Source organism: Myxocyprinus asiaticus, chromosome 27 (assembly GCF_019703515.2).
Source record: "Myxocyprinus asiaticus isolate MX2 ecotype Aquarium Trade chromosome 27, UBuf_Myxa_2, whole genome shotgun sequence".
Lineage (NCBI taxonomy): Eukaryota > Metazoa > Chordata > Actinopteri > Cypriniformes > Catostomidae > Myxocyprinus > Myxocyprinus asiaticus.
The window spans coordinates 31621814-31648004 of record NC_059370.1 but is presented as its reverse complement, the minus strand read 5'-3'; the positions used below and the strand labels follow the sequence as shown (position 1 = coordinate 31648004).

General features: G+C 37.9%; 1 protein-coding gene across 2 annotated transcripts in view; it reads right to left on the bottom strand.

The window, feature by feature from the left end:
* Positions 1–248: 248 nt before the first annotated feature.
* LOC127418383 (TSC22 domain family protein 3-like) overlaps positions 249–26191 on the bottom strand; it is a 31290-nt gene continuing 5347 nt past the window's right edge. The window contains exons 1-3 of one of the 2 annotated variants that reach the window (XM_051659029.1): positions 2232–2550; positions 1951–2002; positions 249–1578 (exon numbers count right to left, since the gene is read on the bottom strand). In XM_051659029.1, coding sequence (XP_051514989.1) covers positions 1327–1578; positions 1951–2002; positions 2232–2353 — 426 coding nt within the window. In that variant the 5' untranslated portion in view covers positions 2354–2550 and the 3' untranslated portion in view covers positions 249–1326. Of the gene's footprint in view, positions 1579–1950; positions 2003–2231; positions 2551–26191 lie in introns of those variants that run through there. The other variant, XM_051659028.1, reaches the window with a different exon arrangement.

Here is a 26191-nt window from a genome sequence, read left to right as displayed (position 1 = left end):
TTGTTTCGATTTCATCGCCACGTCACCTGAAGTTGGAATTTTTATAATGCTTTCCCTAGATATTTGATGAGAACCTGATTGTGACTTGACTGCAAATGCTGATGTAATTTCTAAAAGGTTACAGAGGAAATTCTCTAACAATTTGATCTTAAGGTCCTCTAAGGTTATGTCCATTTGTGTGAAGCAATCAAATACAACAGAATGTCCTTGTTTTCCATGTACACAAAGAAAAAGATCTAAGAGCAGTATTAGTGTAAACAAAGGTTTATTGCAATGTGCATTTTGCATCCATAAATTGTGAAAAAAAAGAAAATACCGTGGACACAAAAAAAAAGCAACAATACCCATGTTTCAAAAAGACTGCTGTCAAAAAAACTTCTCCCTGTGAAAAGTTACACATGGTCCTGTTGGTTTGTGAGTATTAGGCAAGTCTTTGGTAGTTAGAAAACTAAAAGTTCATAAACATATGGCCATCTTTATACAATGTCGTGCCAATTAGTTGGTTGGCATCGAAAGTCAACAGAACATGTCACATTCTCAGCAACAATATCCACACGTGCCTCCATTTCAGAACATTTGGCTTTACATCAGTTGCTAATTTACAGAACTATGCAAATGTATACAGATTTTCATTCCCACAAAATAAAAAATAAAAATCACCGTTTCACACAGCCCATATAAACAGGTAGATTTGTTCCATTTCAAAACACAAACAAGCAATAATCCCCATACAAGCAGCAGGCCCCATCTGCAGCGATACAAGCAGAAGTCACCACTGTGCAAGAAAGGACCATCTCAAAAGTCCTTAACTGCAATAGCTAAAAATAGCCATAGCTCTATTGACATTGAGGGTATGAATGTGAGCAGTCACACAAGGCAGGGACAATATCTGACCCCATATAGCTTGCATCAGAGTTGAGAACTCCAGCTAAAAACCTGTGAGACTTTGGGGGCATCTTTTGGGGATGTACATTTCCTTGGCTTGACTTGGATCGGCCTAGGATGCGTTTCTCTCTGGGCCAGCTCCATCAGGCAAAGCCCTCTCCTTCTCTTCATGAGAGGAGCCAAGGGAAAGCAAGGCTGGGCCCCCTTCAAGCAGGGGGCTCATCAGTCCCGTTGTACAGTAACCTCTGACATCTACTTCACTCTCTCTTTTCCACATCAGTCCGAAGAGATTGTCGGATATTACAGAAGACTAGGCCACTGGTACATCGTAATGCTTTTTTCAGGTTTCGTCGATACAGCCAGCTTCAACATGAAGCTGCATATCTGAAGGTCCATTTCAGGTGAGAGCTGTGGCTCTGCCCGCCCCTTTGGCAGAGCCACTTATACAGCAGATCCCATGCTGCTGTACTGGCGGTCGCCATCCTCGGGGGAGCCCAGGGGCTCCAGGGGGAGGCTGGACTCTGAGGGCAGCCGTGACTGAAACTTTTCTAGCTGCTCGGGGCTCGCCAGATTCTTCAGCAGGCTATTCTCACGCTCCAACTGGTTGTTCTTCTCTGCCAGCTCCTTGATCTGCTCTTTCAAGATCTCCACTTCCTCCCTGACAGCATACATTAAGTGATTCTTTACAAGATCCTAGAAGAGAAGAAGGGAATTGAGTTTCCATGATCGCACCAAAACATACAGTAGGCTATTAAATACCCTACTAAACCAAAGGAACTGATGTTTACATGTCATATTAATGCAATGAATACATTAGAACAAGGACAGCTGAATTAGAATTTAAAACAGAGAACTTTATTAAAAGTGTGCATTTGGGTTTTGCAAATTGCACTTTTGCTTTTACTGCAGATGTGACAACACAGCACATGCATTAAATTCTAGAGTGTGCCACTGCTCTGGTTACAACCTACACACAGAAACTAGATACTTCCCACTGAACTTCTACAAACACAAGCTCATTTTGATATAGTAATACATTTATAGCATTTACATTATGCATCTTACCATTGCTTGTTCGATCTTGTTGTCAATTGCCACTACGCTTGCGCCGGAGGCACTGCAAAAGACAAAAAAAAGAAAAGAAACTATTAGACAGCTGTTCGGACACTACAGTAGTAAATACCATGTATCCGAAAATGCTTGGTTGCACAGTAGAAAATATGTGATGGAACTATTTGAGAAAGAGCCTTTGTTTATGCAAACATGTATCATTTCAATATTATATACGATTTATAATGTCAAAACCATCTAATAATCCCATTAAATCCAGGGTACATATCGCCTACCTGTTGTCTAGTTTGACCGATACTACATCTCCTTCGATGAAGGATGAAAAGAACGAGATGGAGAAATTGTGCAGCTGGTAAACTGCTAGCTCCATTGGCGTTTTAAACATCTCCGTGCTCATGTTGAGGACAAGACCCGTCTGAATAATACTTCTCGCCACGTTTGCGACTTGTTTTAACACGTTTTTAAAACTCTTGTTTGTTTCGTTGCGTTCCTTTGTTGCAGTGAAGCTACAAAGAAGCCGGGTACTACGAGTGAGAAATGCGTGGTTTCTTATAGAAACTCTGTCGGCTAGTGATACTATTTCTGCCGCTGCTAGCCTTTTATACGAGGGGCTGTGACGTCACCTGACGCATGAATATATTATTCAAATGAGCCTTGTGGCATTGATTAAGCTGTGCCCTCTCACTGAACTCGTTCAAGAACTCACAGCGTGCTGCAGGAGCAGCAAACCATAAAACGCCCTAAACACATCAACACAAACAAGACACGCCATTAACAAGCGGCGTGTATATTGTTGTAACATGACGTTTTGAAATGTGACACTGTTTTCCCCTAGTTATGGCATGTTATGGAATAAATAGTTGGCCAATGACTAAATCAATTAATGTAGAACTAAACTGTATTGTCTAGATAAAAGGAACAACGTGTTCTTGTAAACCTGAGTAATTTGTTACATTGTGAAAAACGTTAATTTATTAAATTCGAGTAAATTGAGAGAATTTGTCTTTCAAAGTATGCCTCCTTGTCTAAATAAGTTTACAGTTTTGCTGTTGACAGCTGGTTCTCATGGGACTTTTTTTTTAAGAGTAGTTTTTCAGATTTTCTCACAGTACTTTTTCCCCAGTGTCTAGCGCCTCCAGTGGCCAAACATTGTAACAACAGGTACAAGCACAAACAAGCTCAACCAAATGCCTTATCCACACAACACTGTCTGAATGTTGAGATCAGGGTCACTTTAAAACTTGATTATTAGCTAATAAGTAATAAGTTTTCTTTCTCGTACAGACAGGTATATAAACACACACACACACACATACAAACTTGTTTTTTATATCATTGTGGGGACTCCCCATAGACTTCCATGCATTTAATAGTTTTTATACAGACATAATGATAATTTCTATCCCCTAACCCTAACTCTACCCCTAAACCTAACCTTCACAAAAACATTTTTGTATTTTTACATAAAAAAAAAAAATAAATAAAAAAAACATTGTTTAGTATGTTTAATAAGCCATTTCCCTCATGGGAACCGCTGGCTGGGCCCCACAAAGTAGATGATCTCAGGTTTTACTATCCTTGTGGGGACATTTGGTCCCCACAACGTAGTATAAACATGTACACACACACACATAGAGCTCTGGAAAAATTTTAGAGACCACTGCAAAATTATCAGTTTCTCTGGATTTACTATTTGTAGGTATGTCTTTGAGTAAAATGAAAAATTTTATTTTAATCTATAAAGTTTTGACAATATTTCTCCCAAATTCCAAATAAAAATATTGTCATTTAGAGCATTAATTTGCAGAAAATGACAACTGGTCAAAATAACAAAAAAGATGCAGTGTTTTCAGACCTCGAATAATGCAAAGAAAACAAGTTCATATTCATTTTTAAACAACACAATACTAATGTTTTAACTTAGGAAGAGTTCAGAAATCAATATTTGGTGGAATAACCCTGATTTTCAATCACAGCTTTCATGCGTCTTGGCATGCTCTCTACCAGTCTTTCACATTGCTGTTGGGTGACTTTATGCCACTCCTGGCGCATAAATTCAAACAGCTCGGCTTTGTTTGATGGCTTGTGGCCATCCATCTTACTCTTGATCACATTCCAGAGGTTTTCAATGGGGTTCAAGTCTGGAGATTGGGCTGGCCATGACAGGGTCTTGATCCAGTGGTCCTCAATCCACACCTTGATTGACCTGGCTGTGTGGCATGGAGCACTGTCCTGCTGGAAAAACCAATCCTCAGAGCTGGGGAACATTGTCAAAATGTTTTCTTCCAGAATAACCTTGTACATGGCTTAATTCATGCATCCTTCATAAAGACGAATCTGCCTGATTCCAGCCTTGCTAAAGCACCACCAAATCATCACGATCATCACGATCCTCCACCTGGTTGTCTAATGGTTAAACGGAGACCTGGAGAGGCCTTCAAGCCACAGTGTCTCGCATCCACTGTGTAATTTGGTGGAGGAATGGTGATGATATCGTAACATGAAGTTTAGCTTCATACACAAATTCTGTAATCGAATAATACATTTATTTTATAGTCTATTATTATATTAAAACCAAAATATCCTAATATTTTATTGTGCATGGTTGAATGTTGTGAATGGTGGACAATTGCTGCAAAAGAATGTATTTTAAGCAGCTCATCAATGCTTTGAAAATAGTCAATCAATAATAAATAGGTGCTGTTTATCTATTTAGAGTTGCTGACTGCTTTAGCAATAATGCTTTTTTCCCCCGACAATTTAAACATTTACACAGTTAATTCATCAAGTTATTATGCACCAATTCAAGCTGACAACACTGCGTGGACCACAAGAGACTACAGAAGCCTACATGTGTAGATACATTACACATAAAATGACTTAATATCCAATTTAATACTATTTTTATGTATTTATATTTCGATATGCTGGTTTTAGTAAACTGTGAGAGACATGATGTGGGTGACTTGACTCAATGAAGTTCTTGATTTTAAGTTTTTAACAACGATGAAACCGCAGTGCGAGCACCGTCTCTGTAGTATTATTCAAGCGTATTGATTGACTGATGAGTGTGCCTGTGTCATCTATGACTTCAGGGGCTAATACAGCTACATGCAGAGAGAGATGTGTTCATTCATTTCTGTTTTGTTATTTTTTATTTTTTTCATTGCATCACAAATGTCATGGACTCTGAAAAATATCCAGAATTCCAAAGGCTCGTGTCCAAACTCAAGTACCCCAACTCTAACTACCACCACCATGCTTGACGGTAGGTATGGTGTTCTTCGGATTAAAGACCTCACCTTCTCCCCTCCAAACATATTTCTGGTCATTGTGGCCAAATAGCTAAATTTTTGTTTCATCTGACCACAGAACTTTCCTCCAGAAGGCCATTTCTTTGTCCATGTGATCAGCAGCAAAATTCAGTCGAGCGTTAAAGTGCTGCTTCTGGAGCAAGGGCTTCCTTCTTAAATGGCAGCCTTTCAGCCCATGGCGATGTAAAACACATTTGACAGTGGACACTGACACTGACACCTGTGTTCCAGCAGCTTCTAATTCATTGCAGACCTGCCTTTTGGCGGTTCTTGGTTGACTCTTGACCATCCTGACCAATTTTCTCTCAGCAGCAGGTGATAGCTTGCGTTGTCTTCCAGAGCGTGGCAGTAACACATCTATACCATGCACTTTATTCTAACAATTGTTTGCACAGTTGATCTTGGGACCTGTAACTGTGTTGAAATGGCTTCAAGTGACTTTCCTGACTTGTTCAAGTTAATGATCTGCTTTTTCATTAAAGAGCTTCATGTTGAGCTCCTTAGATATTCCCATTGTAGCGTTTGTGGCTGAGTCTAATGAGCAGGGTTGGGAGGGTTACTTTTGAAATGTATTCCACTACAGATTACAGAATACATGCTGTAAAATGTAATTTGTAACGTATTCCGTTAGATTACTCAAGGTCAGTAACATATTCTAAATACTTTGGATTACTTCTTCAGCACTGGTAGATTTTTTCACTTGTTTTGACTATATAAACTCTGCCAGTACAGTAAGACAAAATACACATGTTAAAAATACATTCTCTGAAAAACCTAAATATCTTATGCAGTGTTGTTTCTAAAACAAGATCAATCTGATCTTTAAGGATTTTTAGATATTTTTACAGGAAAACAATACAAAAATTATTATCAAGAATACGATTTTTGCCCTAATATCAAAGTATTACTAGAAAAAAAAGAAATTATGATCCAACGTGAATTTTATTGATAAAAAAATACGATCGTGCCTGGTAACATGTGCATGTAAAATGGCTAGAAATAGCATTTTAGCTTAGCGTAATGCTGACAATTTACACAATGTTTATTTCTATTTCTTCTGCTCCAAACTTACTTCAAACGTACTTCTCTGTCTCCTCGTATGAATGTAACACATCATAAGAAAGTGTTTCACCACTGTTCAAATGCACTTTGGATCGCATCATTTATGTCTAAACGTTTTCCATCTGAAAGGACTAAATATTAAATTAAACAAATGACAATAAAATGCAAAGTAATCTCTTCAGCTCCTTAATGAAAAAGCAGATCATTAACTTGAACAAGTCAGGAAAGTCACTTGAAGCCAATTCAACACAGTTACAGGTCCCAAGATCAACTGTGCAAACAATAGTTAGAATAAAGTGCATGGTATAGATGTGTCACTGCCACGCTCTGGAAGAAAATGCAAGCTATCACCTGCTGCTGAGAGAAAATTGGTTTTCTAACAAACTTCTAACAAAGCCCTGCACATCACAGTAAACACAAATGTGCCATGGTACAGTATGTCTCCGTCTGTCACCATTGCCAGGGTGAAGATGTCGCAGACATTACACTGCTACTGCTCAGTTTAAAAACTAGTTTGAAAACCTTTACGACTGGTCTCAGTGTACATATTATGCTAAATACAGAATCAGTAGAGTGGCACTAATTATCTACACTGTAATCCCTTATGTAACAAGTCATCATATAATAAAGTATTTCTCATAAGTATGTGAATGCCACTCCTGAACCATGTTTTGCACAGTTTTCTTTAGAATTTGCATATACAAGCACAGTGATAATTACTATGATTGCTATTATGAATGTGTGGCATGTCATACTTTCGGTCACTGATGGTTGCATTCTATGAATACCTAATGCTTATTAGGTAAAAAAATGAAATCTAGTTTGCTCAAGAGGCTGGCAAGAGATTTCAAACAAGAAAGAATTTCTCACCATACTGAGGAACAAAATATGAAAATAACCTCATCTATAGTGTAAACTGTATCATGACTTTGTATCTTACGAAAATAAAAAAATCTAAGGCAAATTATTCAAGACTTGCATCGACCATCTGTAATTATTTTCCAACACGATCTACAGCAGATGAGTGCAGTATCACACTTCGGTGAACTCAGCATACTGATTTTAACGCCTTGTAGAGCAAGACTTGCAGTATTCGCCCTCTTGCCTGTTTGAGTGGTTGGGCAAGACAAACTTTCTTCCCTCTCACTACACACCTACACAATTAATCCATCACCTGTCAGTAATAACGATACACTCACAAGATATCAACATTCTTACACTTACGCCTGGCCATCCTTTTAAATAGACTTGGTGAGTAGGGAGGTGGGAAGCTCATGGCCGTTGCTCTATGAATGGTAGAATCTACACAGTCGCACCTCAAGATTGTGGGTTTTGTCCGGCTTTACAGTTCGACCAGTGTGAAAGTGTCCCATTCTCTCAACTGGATGGGAGGGAGATGGAAAAACAGGGATGCTGTTTTTTGTTCCCCCTCAGTTCCTTTGTCTGTCTGTCTGTCTGTCTGTCTGTCTGTCTGTCTTGCAAGAGAATGAGGCAAATACTCAGAATTCTCATTTAAAAAAATCTTTTGCTCACAGTAAGTTCAAGGGTAGTTGCGGTACTCTTATTGCAACATTAATGAGATCATAAAATTATTCTAAATCTTTGGCCAATGAATTTTTCAGTTAGCTTTATTACTTTTCCAGTAATAAATGGATTAGGAATTTTACTTATTATTAAATTTTATTATTTTCATGGCATTGCACTCACAATCAGGAATTTCAGCTGATGAAATATTTTAGAGCATAACTAGAAAATTCCATGCCAGATTCCATGACTGTGGGAATCCCGATCAGAGGACGACAATAATTTTAAATTATCAAAATCAGCAACATGACAATGCATCTGTGTTAAGCATAACCAACTCGGATGACTCTGCAGACAATAACAAATCACCCATCCAGAATTTTCCATAATGCTTTATGGTAAATATTGTTTACAGTACAATTACCCTTTTTTTCGAAGACAAGAAAACATGTTTCGACCTTACATGCATTGTGCTCAACAGCTTTGTTTTGTGTGAATAGTCTGGCAGACGGGAAGAAGCCATGAGTGACTTTGCAAAAAAGAAAAAAAAAAAGCAGTTAGCAGCACAGTATAGTGTGTACGTGCAGCATATACCACTGTGTTTGTTTGCCCACATAAAACATGTTGGTACACGAGACATGTATGCTGTATGTTATGTAAAAGTCTTGTTGGGCTGTGCCAAGAAAGCCTGCTTTTACCTGGGTAATTCTTACAGTTGTATATCACATCAGCCTATAGGCAAAAATTAGATGTAAGCTAAAACTAACTGTCATGTTCCAGAGGTAAACAGAGCTGCACATGTTTTGTGCACTTGAAAATGTGCAGGTTTTGTTTTACTTTTTGTCATAACTAAACTATGCCATGTCAGGATGGCTTTCCATCTTGTATTATACTTACATTGCACAGAAACCCTTGACCTAGTTGAGAGTCAATAGGGTGAGTGCCAGGTCCTGCCTCGAACTGCCAATAGGACAGGAATTTAGGCTACAAAATAGGACACTTACAGTAGCTCTGCAACACTATTAAAACTACACTGAATATTCGTAGTGACTATTAAATGCGCATTGTTGAAACCGGCTTCAGCCAGCCTTGCTTTCAGTGCTGTGCGTCCATATGCAATGCTCTACATGCTCCCATTAACATGCAATGAAACAAGAGAAATGAGGTGCAAAACAGGTCATTATCAAGCAATTTGACAGAATCTGCAGTTTTGTGCAGTACCTGACTGAGCAGTTATGATTGGTCAGATTATGGCACTGTTATCTTAGGGCATGGAGATGCCGCTTATGTAAGCCTCTGTTTGAACAGTTATAAAACCTCCTTTAATCAGTATGTATTAGCAGGTGCTTTGTATCTTTACGGCCCAGGTGTATTGCAGTTCCAACCCTCTTTGTTGCTATGACATCTGTCTAGACAAGGCTCATCTATAGGCCACTGTAGACTAGAGTGCTTGTTGGTTATACAAACATCTGATTACCCAGTTTCCAATGGGCTTCCTCTGTGCACATGGAAATTCTGCATAGCCTAAGCTAAATACTGAATCTTGACAAACAGCCTAGGCCCCCTGTAATACAGAGAGTTAGCCACTTAAGGCTGTCTATGACATTCAAAGCCCCTATCGCTGCTGGATATTTACACCCTCTTAAGAGTTTTGTAATTCGAGCAGATGCACTTATCTGTATTCTCGCTACTATAGAAGCTGCTGTCCTGCTGTTTGGGCTTTTTTATTTTTACAAATTTAAAGAGTAGTGAGACAGAATACAACAAGTTTGCCCAGTATTTCATCAGTAAAATATTGGTAGAGATATGAGTTGCATAATCCCGCACCAGGGTTTACAGTCTGGGAAGTAATGCTTACATTTTATGGTACATATTCTTTTCACATATAAAAAAAGAATTTCACTTGTTTAGCATGTAACCATACATGATTGTCGAGTGTACTACTACACATGCAAATTGTTTTCAGACAATATTTGTTTTATGAAAATTAGTTGTCTGCTCTGGTTATATAATTTAAAGTTACGTAACAAACAATATAGGGTTCAATACTGAGGAAATGATATATAAATCAGACTATTGTATGTAAAGTGCTTGTCTCACAGCTGCATACAGTATGTTAAAATATGAAATGCAAGAATTATTTAAGTTTGGTTACTTGTAGCCCATGTATGTAAACTTTGCAGATGTCTATTCTGTATGTTAGTGTACTAAAGGCTAACAAAATTGTCTAGATTTAAAAGTTTTTGTCTTCCAATTTCAGTAAAATGGACCAAAATATTGATGATTCTTCATGAACATCTTCATAATCATCATATTCAGCAAATTATGTTTCACAGCTGTGACATAACTAAAGCCTATTGGCTATTTTCTAAACAAAAGGGGATGAGCCCTTCGATATGTCCCCCTCAGATTTCCAGTTTCAATAGGAAATATCTCAGCACAGTATAGAAAACTGCTCTCAAACAATTTCAATTAAATGGGGTACAGAGAATGCTTCACTTATGATACTTGTATCCCTTTTTCTCTGAATAAACAATTTTAAAGGGACCAACCACTGAAACAAACAACACATGTCCACATTTAGATCAATTGATGACATGAAATGGGTGTTAATATGTCAATAGTGAGGGACGCATCGCATCTGCTCACTTGAGACATGGCGTTCAAGGAGATCGTGTACTGTCTGCAAAATGTTCCAGGATCTGAGCTCAAATCAAAGTAACCTAAATCAGAGAGGGTTGGCATGTTTTCACACAAAGTCCAGTGGGAGAAACCTTGCACTGTTTAAACAAAAATGGCTATGTTCAGCACAGTTTGTAAAATTATAATTTCACGTAGCGGCTAAGGTCTGGGCCCTATAGCAAGTTCATTTGACCAAGATCTGCCCACTTAGACAGGAAAAGCCATCTAATTGACATGTTAAGCAGCCAGTCACATTCGATTTTGCCATTACGTGGTTTTTAGGGGTGGGGTTATCATACCATGATCAAAGACCGACATGGGGGAATAAATAATTTATATAATGGCGCTTGAGTCTCCGCAAATGATTGCAAAGAAAACACACCGGAAAAATAGTGGAAAATGTGTAGAGTCTAAGTACAGTACAGAAAACCTTACCACAGATAATTTTACAGACATTTTACAAACTAAGTATGCCAAGCAGAAAATGCAGCTTAGCTTGTGGATATCCAATTTACTTTCTGATTCGTGCCTGAAACAAAACTCTGAATATCCTTAAAAGATTTTATGTCACTAACCTGGCAAACATGGGCAAATTCTTAGATTTTTCTGTCCTCAAAAGCGCTCATTGTATCAGTGTGGAACCTTGTGAACATGATTCGGCTTCCAATCGGACTGATGAAAAGTTCTGTATGTGTCTATTTGTGGAAGTTCCATCAAACCAGCCAATCAGAGTTGATTGAGAAAGTGTTCAGTTTTGTGTGCTATGTGCATTAGACATAGAACACGGAGTGTGGGCGGTTCGTGGGCTTACTGTCTGAGGTTCAGACTAGTACAATTATATCAAGTCGGTCTAATTTGTCTGTCATAGCATTTCAAGCAACAAAAAGGAGTGAATAGGAGGCCATTAACATTATCATCACTACTTTTGTTAATATAATTGTCTCGAGGTTATGTTGAATAAAATCTTGACGTTAAAACATCCTTTCACAAATTAACTCAGTGAGCTATGTAAATGATGAGCTATGTCACCACCTACAAAATTTATAATCCTAATTTCTCACACTCTGCATGTTGTTTCTAATTGGGAACCTCTGCAAAAAGGTCAAAAGTGGGATGGGTCTGTGGTGCAGAGTACATGTTATGAAGAACTATGTACAGTATGTACCCATGATCCACATGTCAAAGCAGCTACTGCTGTGCAGGCAAGAAGACAGATCGTTCCAGATGTGGCTGAGCTGCTGCACACACTCTTAATTAATAATGCATTGTTTTCTGAGGAGAACTGTCAGAGAGATTTACACATGCATGGCTGCTCGCAGGTCATACTAATCGATGCCTCTCATTAGGCCATGACCTTGTATGGGTTTTGCAATGAAAAAGAGCAGCTTTCCTGAGCAAATGGGCCTTGCATGTCACAGCAAGCTTACGTAACTATGTATGGCCAGTGGATGGACAATGGACATAATTATGTGAGAAGAAAGAAACCGTGGAGACATGGAATTGGAACAGTACAGGAAATGTCTGTCAGGAACAAATATACACTTAGTGGTCATTATACAAATATTTGGCTACACAATGCCATAATTTACCATTTAGAAACAAATATTCCAAAAAGCTGTGATAATAACTAATATTGATATTAGCATTGCCACCGTCATATAGCAATGGTAAGTGTCGTTAACTGCCACATTTAGGCTGTAAGAGGTCTGACGTGAGCCCCAGGCAGGTTTTTGGGCAGCCTGTGCTTTCCTGGCTTCAAAGTGGCAGCACTGAAAGCGTAGCCCCAGTTGTCTGGCCTAAGTAGATAAGTGGACTTGCCAAGAGAAGGGCAGAGAATCAGGCCTGTTATGTCAGAGCTTGTTCGGAGCATCCGCTCTAATGCAGATCAGCTGGCATCAACACAATGTGCAAAGTAAGCACCGAGCTTGGCAACATGCCTCCTGCTAAATCCATTCATTAGTGCATCTCATCTCAATTGAAAACAAAACATGAGCGCGTGGAGTGGTACTAATTTATTTTATCAGGTACGCTTCAATATCTGTTGGCCAGGGAAGTGCCTGTTTGTTTTCTGTGGGACCAGTGAGCCTTGAAATAAAGAGAAAATAAATGTAATTAATATTTCTGGTGCCTATTATTAAAACAATTATGATTTATTTGTACTTTGTGGTCAGTAAAATTAGCGTAATAAAAGGGCACCATTTATCATCTCGCCTCTTGCATTGCAAATCTGTATTCATGAATCTTTTATTCATTTCTTTCATTTATTGAGAAAATAATGCACTGTATAATCAACATAATCACACAGGAAATCGACATGTTGCATCCGAATTACTGATAAGCGCCATCCCCCATCAAACATTTTTGCATCAATTCAAATATGATCACCTTTTCCTCTAGCACTACTGATTGCAAGAAATCTTCGAGACACAGGTTCTGGTTACATGGAAACCCGCAAGTAATTGCGTTCGTATAAACATTTAGATGAGATTTAGGTGTTGCATTTTCGCTCTAAAATTAAATTGTCACTCCACTGACGGTTAGGTTTAGGGTTGAGGTTTGGGTTAGGGCATATGGTAAATAAAATATTAATTCCTGTTGACTATTACAAATTAAAAACTCACTTTTGGTGCACTCTGTGGACATTTCACCCCCAGAAACACATTCAACAACACTTCCAGCTTTGGCCACTGGGGGCAGTGGTTCAATTTTGATTACGACAGCAAAACATTTGACCTACAGTTGCCGAAATTCTCTGTGTGACCAGTCTTGTCTAAAGTGCACTGAAAGAATTTGTCCCCTAAATCATATGATGTTGTCATTAGATGATTTCCAAAGACAACACAGAGACAGCCTTTGACACAATTGAACCATAAACCTTTAAGCAAACATTGATGTCTAAATAATTCTTAAGGAACAGGGGCAAAGTTAAAAAAATACACTGTTATCTTTGTGCATGTTGACTTACAGCACACACTTGCACATTTAAAGATGTACACAGACAGTAAAGACAATATTCCATGATCCAAATCCTGTCACTTCCATTGTTTATCAAGGCAGATATGACATAGAGAGATACAGGGGCTTTGGTTATGGGGGATATGATCCATGTGTTGGCTTAAAGTTGGATGGAGCTATCTGCCAGGCAGGGAAGATTTACAGCTCCTGGACCGCCCTGGCTCTAATTCTTTGCTTGTTTCTCAAAATCACTGCCCCAAAGTAATTCCTCTCTCTTTGTCATGAACAAATACTAGTTAGAAAAGGAATTTCCCAGAAATGGAGCAACCCCGTTCACCCTGATACATGACTGAAAACTGAATTCTAAACATCTCTGCCGCTGTGTTTGTGTTCTTATTTACGGTTATGTACATGCATTCGTGCAATTACCCCTGCAGAATGCACATGTGTTATCTTGGGCTTTGTACGCTCTTAATCTCCTCAACTCAAAAGGCTTAAATCCTTAAATGGTATGAACGAAAGATGATACATATGCAGGTAGAAAAGTCGGTGACGTAAAAGCTCTGATCAGAGTCAGCCATTCGGAGAGAAATGCATAGGTCAACTGAACGAAGCAGAGATGTTGGTATCTGATGTGCGGGACTTTTACACGTAGGCAGCATTTGAGCCAAGTAGCTGTCATCATATCTCCATAACAATCTAGGAGCCTAGTCAGACTTGAGAAAGTTGTCCAAAAAATTGTGATATGCTGGCGCGCTGCCACTGCTCCAGAAACACGCAATGTTCAGAGGAGTCAGGGGAGGTGAACAGCATATGTAACCCCACAACAGCACGATACAAGGCTTTTCTGAATTTGATTAAGGTTGACTAGTGGCCTAAAATGATCTCAGATTATCTAGCATGCATAATGAGAGGAGCTTTGTAGGTAAATTCTGGGGACCAAGGGCACATTAGTATGCAAAAGTTTTACTCTCCTCTGCAAACTCCAAATACAAAGGATTGAAAAAGATGCCATTGAGAATGTATCTTTTGAGATATTGTTTGCAGTTCTTGGCACTGTAACAACAAGTGGAAAGCCTTTCTCAGGCTAATGCAAATAGAAATGACACAAGCAAGTGTGGTGCATTTGCTTGCGTTTTTCTTGGCTCTAAGTCAGTGTCTGTGATAATTATGAAACATAATCATAATTAGCATAATAAAACGTGGCTTTTTATTGGCATTTTCCATTAAAATTTAAAAAAAAGCTGTTTTTCTAGTTCTCACTGGGTATCAGTGCTCTGCTCCAATATATGGCAAAACAGTGAAAGATCAACAAGAAATATGCTCACACTAGGTGTCATTATCAAACCTTTTCCATTTGTATAGAAACTGATATCTCTGTATGGCCCTTATTCATGTTCATATTCCTTTTTAAGATTCTACTTTGATAGTTATTTTAAGATATGCAGGCACACAGGCATGGTTTTACATAACAGTGAACACTGTGAACCTGCCACACCCAGAGGAATGCTGAAGGAAACTTTTACAAATATATTTGTCATGTTCTCTGTGGCATTTAAGGTACAGTTCACCCACAAATGACATTTTTTTCATCATTTGCTCAACCTCATGTTGTTTCTTACCCATTTGACTTTCTTTCATCCGTGAAAAGGTGATGTTTGGCACAATTTTGGTCTTTTTGCATACAAATGAATGGTGATTGAGGCTAATTTTCTGCCTAAAATCTTAAGTCAAATGGGTTTGGAACAACAATAAGGTGAGTAAATTATGACATAATTTTTGTTTTTGGCTGAACAATTCCTTAAACACAACATCAGCATAACAAGATTTTTTCTAAGAGCTTACAGATAAATCCTATTAACATTCTCAAATATGGTGTGATTTGCCAATCGTTGCACCATGCACGCAATGACACCTCCACCACGGGACAAAAACAAAGGAGTGGAGTGCTTGAGGACTGGAATTAACTCTTGATAAAGGCAGGACCACCCCTTGCATAGCAGATTGCAACATAACTGTCATTTCTTAAATGTGCTCTAGCATCTTTAGTTGGACCTAAAAAACATTCCTTTCATTCTGAGTTGCATAGCGCATGCTCGATTTTGAAGGTCATGCTTTCTTCAGCAATTGTCTACATACTAAGCTCACCCTGTCTGGAGTATGAGTTCTGTTTTGCATGCACCCCTCCCTGATCCATGTTTTGCATGTCTGCAAGTGTTTGCCTGTTGTCTGGCTCTAAGCTTTTTCTGGCATGAGCAAAGGTGTTATGTGTGGTGTGACACTGAAAGTACCTGCAGGGTTAGAACAAAGTGAGTCACTTTGTGATACCTTTGCTCACTGTTAGAAGTGTCACCATTGAGCTGCTTTAAAAGGTGTGCCATTGCATGCTCTGTTGCCAGATAAAATTCTTCAGACTGCACTCACGCCACCTTATAAAACATTAATCTTCATTCTTTTGACTGTGGGGGAGATTCGAAAGAGAGACTTCGTGAGTGGTTCACTTCAAACTGTGCTGCGACACAAACATGGTGACCAGGAGGTTCTCAGAAAGCATTCCCAAGTAAACAGACCACAGGATGTGACTATACATGATCCCCACATGAGGACAACAAGGAAGCTGGCTAGGACTGGCCCTATTATTAGTTGTTAACACTGTGTATTTCAAGACCCTGACAACTTTTTTTAGCTTCTCTGGGGAGCCTCCACAAGTGTTTGTAAAAAAAATAAAAGTTTCCAGGAGTTTCCATGCACCAGTTGTTTTTCACATTTACGTACAGTGGCCCAAAAAAGTATTTTGACACTTGAGGCACATTTACAATGCATGAATTGCATTGCATTCGAAAACAAAATATCAAACCAAGTGGCATCTGGAAACAAATGATGCTAGACCACATACCTTAATTCACTTTTGCGAGCTAATTTTGCAATTTTGAAGCAAGATCATTTTTATTGGGTGTGTAAAGTCAGTTTCTCTAAAATTAACAGAGTAATCACAGGGGGAGTTCATCACATAAACTACGGACATTTTCCATGAACAACTGATAACCAGAAAGTGTCCAAATACCTATGTAATATATAAATACAAAGATATCTATTATTTTATCATTTGAAACCTAACAAACTACTTTTTTTATCTTTAGCTTGAAAAGTGTGTTAGTGTTATATTTTGTTCAAATAAATGCCACCGTGTTATTTTGTTGAACAGTAGGCTATTATGCATAAACAGTCATACATTTTAAGTGTGACTTAAGTATCCCAAAATGTTTGGGGCCACTGTATATCCAGTAAAAGCATGACTTTATTAATTTGGTTACATATATTTTTGTTGTTGTAAATGTTGCTATTTTGTATTGCATATTTGTATATGATGATTAATCCTAAAATAAGCTTAAGTGTGGGCAGTGCAAATATATTTCTTTTCCGAATGTCAGGAGGATGTCCTGTGTCTCTTTCCAATCTGATTGTCTCTCTGTGTGAGTGAGAGTTCTAGAGAGAGTTAAAGACAGAAGCAGAGCTAGAGAGACAGAGAGAGCACATTGAAAGGGGGAAATGAAAAAAAATGAGGAAGAGAAAGATGTGGGGAGGGAGGGCTTTCACGGCTGTTGTTGTGCAGTGTTTCCTTTGATAGTGGACTTGGCTGTACTCCCAGTTCTTTAGGTAAATGACTCAAAACATACTTACTTTCAACGCCTTTAATAAAAAGACAAGGTGGCAGTATACAAAGCAAGACTTATTTTGGATTTCTACTCAAATCAATATGTATAATTAAATGAGTTGTGCTTTAAATACTGTATATGTAATTTATGTTAAATATTTTGAGGATAAAGGGGTTGTGTTTTTTTTTTTTTTTTTTACATTTTAAAATTATTATTATTTTTTTATATAAAAATTATACATACAGCTTTTATGACCTCATAATAATTGAGAGACTACATGGAGTATTTACAAAGTCCCTTCCAAGTCAGTCCACTCGGCCGCCATCTTGGGAATGCTCCAGGGCAGCTATTTTCTATGCATAAAAGTACAGCTCCTATCTACTTGAATGGGGAAAGACTGAAATATCCAAAATGGGTGGTCAAGATTACGATCAAAGAATTTTTTTTAAATCAACAGTAAAATCTGACAACAATGGTCTCATAATTTGTGCTTCTTTAGCTCAGACCACGCTAAAAATGCTTATGCATATGCGTGTTCTCCAGCTGACTGACAGGTGATGCCTGTATCTAAAAGGTGATTGGCTCTTTTAGCTGTAAGGTGGGACTTCATTTTCTTCATCCGCCATATTGGGTGTTCTAATTTTTTCCATTAATTTTAATTCAAGTGCTCCATCTAGGGCTAGAGTCTCTGGTATTTACTATTAAAAATTATTTTGTCACACTGCAGGAACATTTAAAATAAACGAATAAAGACGTTTAATAATGATGAAAACTTAAAAGAAATGGTGACTAGTTACAGGACCTAAGATATAAACTTTTTTTTTTAAAAGTCAATGGCCACATTATGCATCAGCCACCCAAATGCTTCAAATGTAAGAATCATTGCAACTTTATCCTCTTTCAAAGCTGTCTCCCATCAGGACTGAAATTGCTGACATATGGAAAATCATTAGCCTCTTATATCTAGATCAGCTTATGGCGCACACTTTATTTAATCTGTTCTATACAAGTGACCTTTTGCAAATTGCGCTTGGCCAGGACGTTGAATGGAAGAAACTTATTCTTGAATACTAATTGAGGGGAACAAAAGCTCCCTATGGGCTTTCACCCATGGTTCCCCAGGTGACCATGGCAACACTTAAAAACCTGAAAGATAACGTCCTCTTGAATTTCAATGTGCTCTGAATGTCTACTATAGACATTTGCCCATAATTCAAAAGGATTGATTATACGTTGGACATATAATGTTGAAGCTAAAATGAAATCCATAACATGACATTGACCAATGTGCTCTATGCCTTTCAGTTGCATACTGTAGTTGAATATAGTTGTAATTATATTAAATTATGCTATACTATCACTTCATCTGAGTCAAAATTGTTGATGGTTCTGAGAATGCCAATGTCTAAGGTCTTTCATATTTGTTGACTGAGTTTCTTTGAAAAAAATGTATAGTACTGTTACATACTAATTTTTCACAGGTCTGCATCCATCATAGCTCAATCAGTCAACTCCAGAAACAAGAATATGCAAACTAGAGTAACAGATATAGTCCATTAACATGACAACACATTTCTCTCATACAAGTCTATTTTTTGACTCTCAGGTGTCGTCTGTTGGAGATACAGCTCTGGTGATGTAACTGTTATTAGTAAACACCAAAAAGAAGGGTAACACTTTACAATAAGTCTCCATTTGTTAACATTAGTTAATGCAATCGGTATCATTAAAAAACAATGAGCAACATATTTTTTACAGCATTTATTAATCTTTTTGACGTTAGTTAATAAAAATACAATTGTTTATTGTTAGTACATGTTAGTTCATAGTGCACTAATGTTAACTAATACAACTTTTAATTTTATAAATGTATTATGTACAGTATGTTGAAATTAACAATAACCAAGATTGCTGTAAAATTATTGTTCATTGTTATTTCATTTCAGCTAATGTTATTCACTTATATTAACAAATGAAACCTTATTGTAAAGTGTTACCAGAAGAAGATGTAAACAACAAGGTCTCATCTTGAATGCAAACTTGTGTACCAAGATACAACTATATGCTATATGGTATATATAAATTACATCACCTTATTTGTCAGTCATATATTTACCCCACAGAAAACAAAAGCTGGCAAGTTGTCTATGTACTAGTCAATGTGAAGACTAGAACATTCTTTGCTCTTATTTGACATCTGAGCAGCCCGGTTCTCTTACAAATGTCATAGCATGAATTGTGGGCCCTAGGAGTTTCAAATTTGGGCCACAGTTCTGTGGTTTAAGTCCAACAAGAACCCAGTTGCCCTGTTGGACAAGGCTGAGAGCAGCATGTTTCAAATTCCTGTTCCCTGTGCCTTTGATTTTTGGCAGAGCTTCCTATAAGTTACATTAGCCTGTGCCAGAGTTCAGTTCTGTTTACTTATTTGTCTATTTGCTTGTTAAAAGCAGACCATCTATTGATGATGCTTTGCTCAGTGACATCTCAGCAGAAAGAATGCGGCTGCAAATGTTGTAAATGGCACTGATAATTAGTGCCAACACTGGAAAAAATATTTTCTTACTCAGTATCTTTATCTTGTTTACCATTAAAAATATCTCAAAGTATTTTCCTTAAAGGAAGATTTTGTGTTCAATACAAGTTAAGCTCAATCGACAGCATTTGTGGCATAATGTTGATTATTACAACATTTCATTTTTACTCGCTCCTCCTTTTCTTTAAAATAAAAAGTACAAATCGAGGTTACAGTGAGGCTTTTACAATGGAAGTGAATTGGGCCAATTTTTGGATGGTTTGAAGGCAGAAATGTGAAGCTTGTTATTTTATAAAAGCACTTACATTAATTCTTCTATTAAAACTCATGTATTCAAAAATAAATGACAAAAAAAGCTAAATAACCATGGCACTCTTAATACATTAAAGACTTTTATTATCACATGGCTATATACAGAATGTAAGAGAATGTTTCCTGTTCAAGGAAAAGTCTCTATCCCTTTAATTTTAACTAATTAATAATAATACTAATTAACTATCCCTCTAATTCTAATTCTTTATAGCAAGAACATACTCTTTCAATTACTGGCTTGATCAACCTTGTCCAGTTTAAGGGAAACCCCAGATTGAACTTGGTTGTCATTTCTTAGTGAGTGATGGAGCCAATAAAAATTAAAAGACAATGCAGGCTACTGCAATAGAATATTGGATAGAATATTGGCAAAGGAACCTTGCAAAGTGTTTCCAGGATTCTCTGAATGTTTCCAGTAAAAGGAGAGGAAGATTACCTAAGAACCACCTACGGTTGTTCGTGCAAATATGGTCTCAAAGTGGATCATGAAGAATAAAGCCTGATGAATCATAGTGTTTTGAGTATGTTTCTGCCTTCTCTGTCTTGGAGAAGTGATAACATCAAACCATAAATCTCACAAAAGCCTTTAAGTAATAGCACTGTTTAACAGTTTGTCAACATCTCTTCCCAAAAAAGCTCTGCTAAAGCACCAGCGCCTTGCTTTCATCGAGACTGACCTTTATAATGATTTACATGCTTCTTTGGGCTTGGGAAAATAAACTCTTGTTTTTTGTTTTGTTTTGTGTTTGTTTTTTTAAGATATGGAAGGAAATGTTTTTGTGTTTCTGTAACAAAACTGCTCTATGTACAATATGTTATCAATATAATCAAAGTAGATGCGGGTGGCATCCATACCATATCCACAATTCCTGACTGGAACGAGAACATAAAGCTAAACAGCTAAGATTATTGCCACAGATTCTATTCACATATGCACATCGTACACTATATAATACACATTAGACAAGCATTGTATGTCTTGTTTAAAAGACTGAAAGTTCACAACATTGTATGACAATATATGACTGTCAACAAAAGTAGAATAAAACTTAAGTATGGCAACTTTATGCACCCAAAACAATCTCAGCCTTTTTTACATGTTAAAATATGGTCTTAGTTGCGTTGCATGAGACTGGTGATTTTAGAAACCAAGTTCCTATAATTAACCTTCCTATGAAGAGAGTGTTTACAGTGGAGAGGCTGTTTAGGACAGAAAATTGTTCATTGCATGGCTGCACGCCACACATACTTTGTAGCAACCTGCTGTGCACATGCCCAAGAGTTTCCTAACCCTGCAAGATGACTATCTCTGTTTAATAACATGTTACTAGAGAATACAGGGCAAAGTCCATGAGGAGAATACAGTAGAGCTATGAGATATTATTTGAATGCATGCAACAGCCCTGTGGAGAAGCTTTATCCAGAATAAGCTCTTATAGTGGGCTGATTCATTCACCCCATAGGCGTTTAGAAGAACGTTGTGTTCCAGACCAGCCAAGCCAAACCCATAATGAACCATGGCTTGTCAGGGTTAATCTTATGGGCTAGCGCAATGGAAAAACACAGGTCTCCATCACTGATTGATAGGAAAATATTGTGTCCTTGACCATACAACACTGGGATTAAATGAAAACACCTGTGATGTACATTATGCAGATTTATAAAGGGAGATCTATGAGTAAAATGAGTTGCTTGTGACTCGAATTGATGTAATCCTTGAAGCATTGTTTACTTGTTTACAAACAGCACAGTGTTGGCCATGTAGGTCATGTTGTACCACTCTAATACCAATGGCTCAGTCATGGTGCACAGATTCTGATTGGTGAGTCAGCTCACATTGACTCCCAGGCACTGATGTAACAAGGGCAAACGCTGAAGAGGGCTGTTGACAGGTTCTCTCATTATCTCAATGGACGTCGTTGCTGGGGTGTGAACGGATGAGACACTAAGGGCAAGCAACTTGTATCATCCTATGAACAACTCATACTTATGACAGCCATATCAATCCAAATGGAGTTGCTCACAAACAAGTGATGCTAGCATAGGTGGAAATGTATAAATTAATGGTGTCTATTTGCACCACGGTGTAACTGTACATTTACAACAAAATATCATGGTAATACCATGGTTACTGTAGTAAAAGCAAGGTTATTTTTTCTAAGGTAAGGTTAAGGTAAGGTTTAGAGGTAGGGGTTGATGTAGTGTGTCTGTGGGACTCTAAATAAACACAATAAACCTGGTGCAGTGATGCCCATACTGTATGTTAGTATATGACACTATTTGCTCCAGGGTGTAACTAGAATCTACCATTATTTGCACAGGGGTTGGGATGCAAATAATATTTGCCAATATTTACACCGGGGTGTAAATAGCATACAACATTATTTGCACCATGGTGCAACTAACATCTGACACATTTGCACCAGGGTGCAATTAGTATCTACCATTATTTGCACCAGGGTTGGTGTAAACAATATCTGCCACTATTTGCACTGGGGTGTAAATAGCATATACCATTATCTGCCATAAATTAATGTGACACCCCTTTCTTTTTTCATCCAAATGCATAGTTCCTTAAATAGCCTCTATTCCATCTGTCCACCCTGTCAATTTGATTTATTCTGAGACTACGTGAAATGACTGAAGTTTGTTTCAAGGTAAATATATATTTCTAGGCCTGAAAAATATCATGGAAATTAGATAAATCTTAAGAAATCATGCAAAAGTCAAATTTATAGTGAATATAAATGTTATAGTAATTACATTTCATAAGAAATTATGCTATGCTCAAAATTGCTCTTTGTGAGTGTGCTCTTTAAAATTTTTACAAAATCCTTATTCAGCAATGAAAACGTCATGGAAATTCACTGGTCAGAATGTGTAGGCACACCATTGTTTGTTCTTTCCAGGGCATAATGCAAGGTTTAAAAGTGTTGGCAAGTTATTTCATTCGAAGACCTTTGAGGCAATGAAGTCTATAATATACTGTACCTGGAGAAAGCAATCCGTTAAAGGCAGCTAACAGGGAAAAAAATGTCCATTTCAAGCTTGTAAGAGCCTTTCAAAAACTCTGGCACTGTAAACATCTACTATAATGTACTGAAGTATTTGCGATTGCTGTGTTGCTTGCAAAAAGATTATTTTGTCAGAATGCATGCCCTTTGAATCTCCATCAATGAAACGCAAGCTCATGCAAAGAAATTCCATATTCATCTGCGTGCAAAAGGTCAAGTTAGGCAAACCTAACTCAAGTGATGTCATAAGTAGACCTCTTGGCACAATACAAAGAATGCATATTGCAAGTATTTTTTATTTACACTAGAAGCCCTCCCGTGAGACATCATGTCCTGGTCCTTTGTGTTGTCTGAAAAAAATAGCATTCTCAAGTATGACCGCCCCTTAACTGGGCCATGCTAACCGGCCAAACTTTGACCCCTTGCTTTGAGGTCATTAAAATGAATGCCTTGGATGAGATCAAATCTTCTAGTAACAGACCTTTTCAGAGGTTGTGAGTCTAACAATCATTGATTTTCTGGATTTGTAAGCCAATTAATGTAAAATGACTTGCATGAATACTGAACAATAGAGTAAGATGCCCCTCACTGTTCACAGCAATGACTTTACGTTGTCTACAGCAGATTTAATTAACCTGTCATCCCGCATGTCTGCAATTGAATGCTATTATGTCTGCCTCGGCAGCGACTTCAACATGTTCAGACTTCCATTTTACCCTTAGGTAAACACCACTGAAGCCATCCAAAAGAGTGTTTTATCAAGTCAACAAACTGTGACCCCATGAAGCTATTTCACAAGCTATCAGGACCATTTTATTTCACAAACAACTGCTTTGACCTCTCCGCTAGTACTGTGGACTTGAGAATTTGGGACTGCAACCCTCACTACATAAGGTTATCTTCCAGCAGCAACTTTGTGCTTTGTAATAATAGTCATGTCTGCAATTATTTGGTCCCTGTTAGATTATATAACAGCAAACTATCTGCCTGATTTAAAGGGGTAGTAGACCCAAAATCTAGTAGACATCCAAACCTGTGTGAGTTTCATTCTTGTGTGGAACACAAAAGGAGATCTTAGGCTGAATGTTAGCCTCAGTCACCATTCACTTTCAATGTGTGGGAAAAAGATGCAATAAAATTTAATGGTGACTATGACTAACATTCTGCATACCATCTCCTTTTGTGTTCCATTGAAAAAAGAAAGTAATTTAGACCTGTTGTCCCAGGTCATGGACTCTAAGGCACACCAGTGCCTTCAATAAGCATATTTGTGTTTTGGCTATAGCATGTCTGCTCTGGATCAGTGAATGCCAGTGCTGCGTGGGCTTGCAGACAGTGCCTGTTAGTACCCTGAACCATTTTTCTGGGAACAGGAGCACCTTATACCAGACAACAAAGCCCAGGCTGGCCCCCTGCCTCTAGCTCACTGTCAACCCTCCACCAGCCCAGTCACAACAATGTTTCTATTCAGCCAGTCAGTTAAATGGATATTATACACCTCTGTGCTTGTTTGTCTGACTAGGAAAAGTAAATTACTGGACAAGCCTCTGCCATGCAGACAATTGACCAGTTAAGTCATTATGAAACTGGATCCACCTGTTGCATTCTATTACAATATCCCATCTACTGGCTGAAAGTCATTTATTACAAACAGCTTGTGTTAAAGATAGCATTCGGTACACTCAGAACTGCATGTGTGGTTGGCATAATCAGAATCATCAATGCAAATGACTTGTTCTCACAGCATGAGCTCCATGGCGCTTTAATTTTCAGACCAGCTGCAGAATTGAACGCTTCACATCTAAAGACTGCACCTCATTCAGCTTAGACATTATCAATTCAAGCTTTATATTCATAACAGGGAAAATTGATGACACCTGTTGACTATTCTCTTATTGCAGACCTAACTTAAAGGGATAGTTTTTCACTCAAAAAATAAAATTTTTGTCATCATTTACTCACCCTTGTACACCTTGTTCTTCTGTGACACACAAATGGAGATTCTGCCTAAGGGCAGAATGATAACATCAGTCCCCCATTCACTTTCATTGCATCTTTTTTGCCTTACGATGAAAGTGAATAGTGACTGAGACTACAATTTTGCCTAGCATCTCCTTTTGTTTTCCACAGAAGAAAGTTAAATGGGTTTGGAAAAACATGAGGGTGAGTAATTGATTTTTGGATGAAATGTCCCTTTTATATGCTCCTTTGGAAATATAGGGTAAACTACACAAAAAAAGATCTTAATTATGGCATATCACAGCATTGCATTCAGATTTTCCACATATTTTAGTCTCTGCTTCCATTTCAATGGTTTGGAAATGTGATCAAATCAGCATTCAAATTCTTGCTGTTCTTTTGAAATAGTACTCTTAACAGAAGTCTTATTGAAGTGTTCCTGTTTCTGTTGACACAACTGGGAGTGGCCAGCATGTCTTCAGATTGTGGTGTGATGTACTCCTTTATAGTAATGACCGTGTCAAATAAATGGGCTTGTGAGAGCTGGGGAATGAATGGGAATAACCCTCAGAGTATCCAAGCCTTGATTTCTTCACCCTTACACTGCAGAATCAGTCTGACTTTCTCAAAACAACTTTAAAGAAAAGACCACTCAGCCAAAACCACTGAAACCCTCATGACCCCGCAGCCTTTCATTTAACAGTCTGCTACATGTTCCCTTATGGCAAATAACCAGCAGGCTTTAGGAGGATCTCTCAAAATATGGTTCCATCCTGTTATATGTTTTTGTCCTCTGTGTGAGGTATCATAGACTTGGCTGCAGACAGAGGTTGATTGTTAGTAAGGAGTATTTTTTTATAAATGTTTTATTTTTATTTATTTTTTTGGCATATGCTACTGCTCATATTAATCTAGGTTGCTCAAGTCTCTGCTCCATCAAGTCTTCAATGTCTTGAGAAAAAAAAAATCTCTCGAGCTCTCATGTGGCGAGTATTAGCTTATTATGGCCTTATCCAAACCTCTCTCTTTCCTCATGTGATGTGCTGGATGCCTTTTATTAGCACTAGTGGCTCTATCTTCTATGCTGCAAGATGTGTGACCATTTAAGTTATTTCATTTGTATGTGTGTGTGTGTGGACATGCAGTTCTGATTGAATCGTTTAACATAACAGATATTCCACTGTATGTTCTTGCCAATTTTTTTTTAAGAAACAGCCAAAAAAA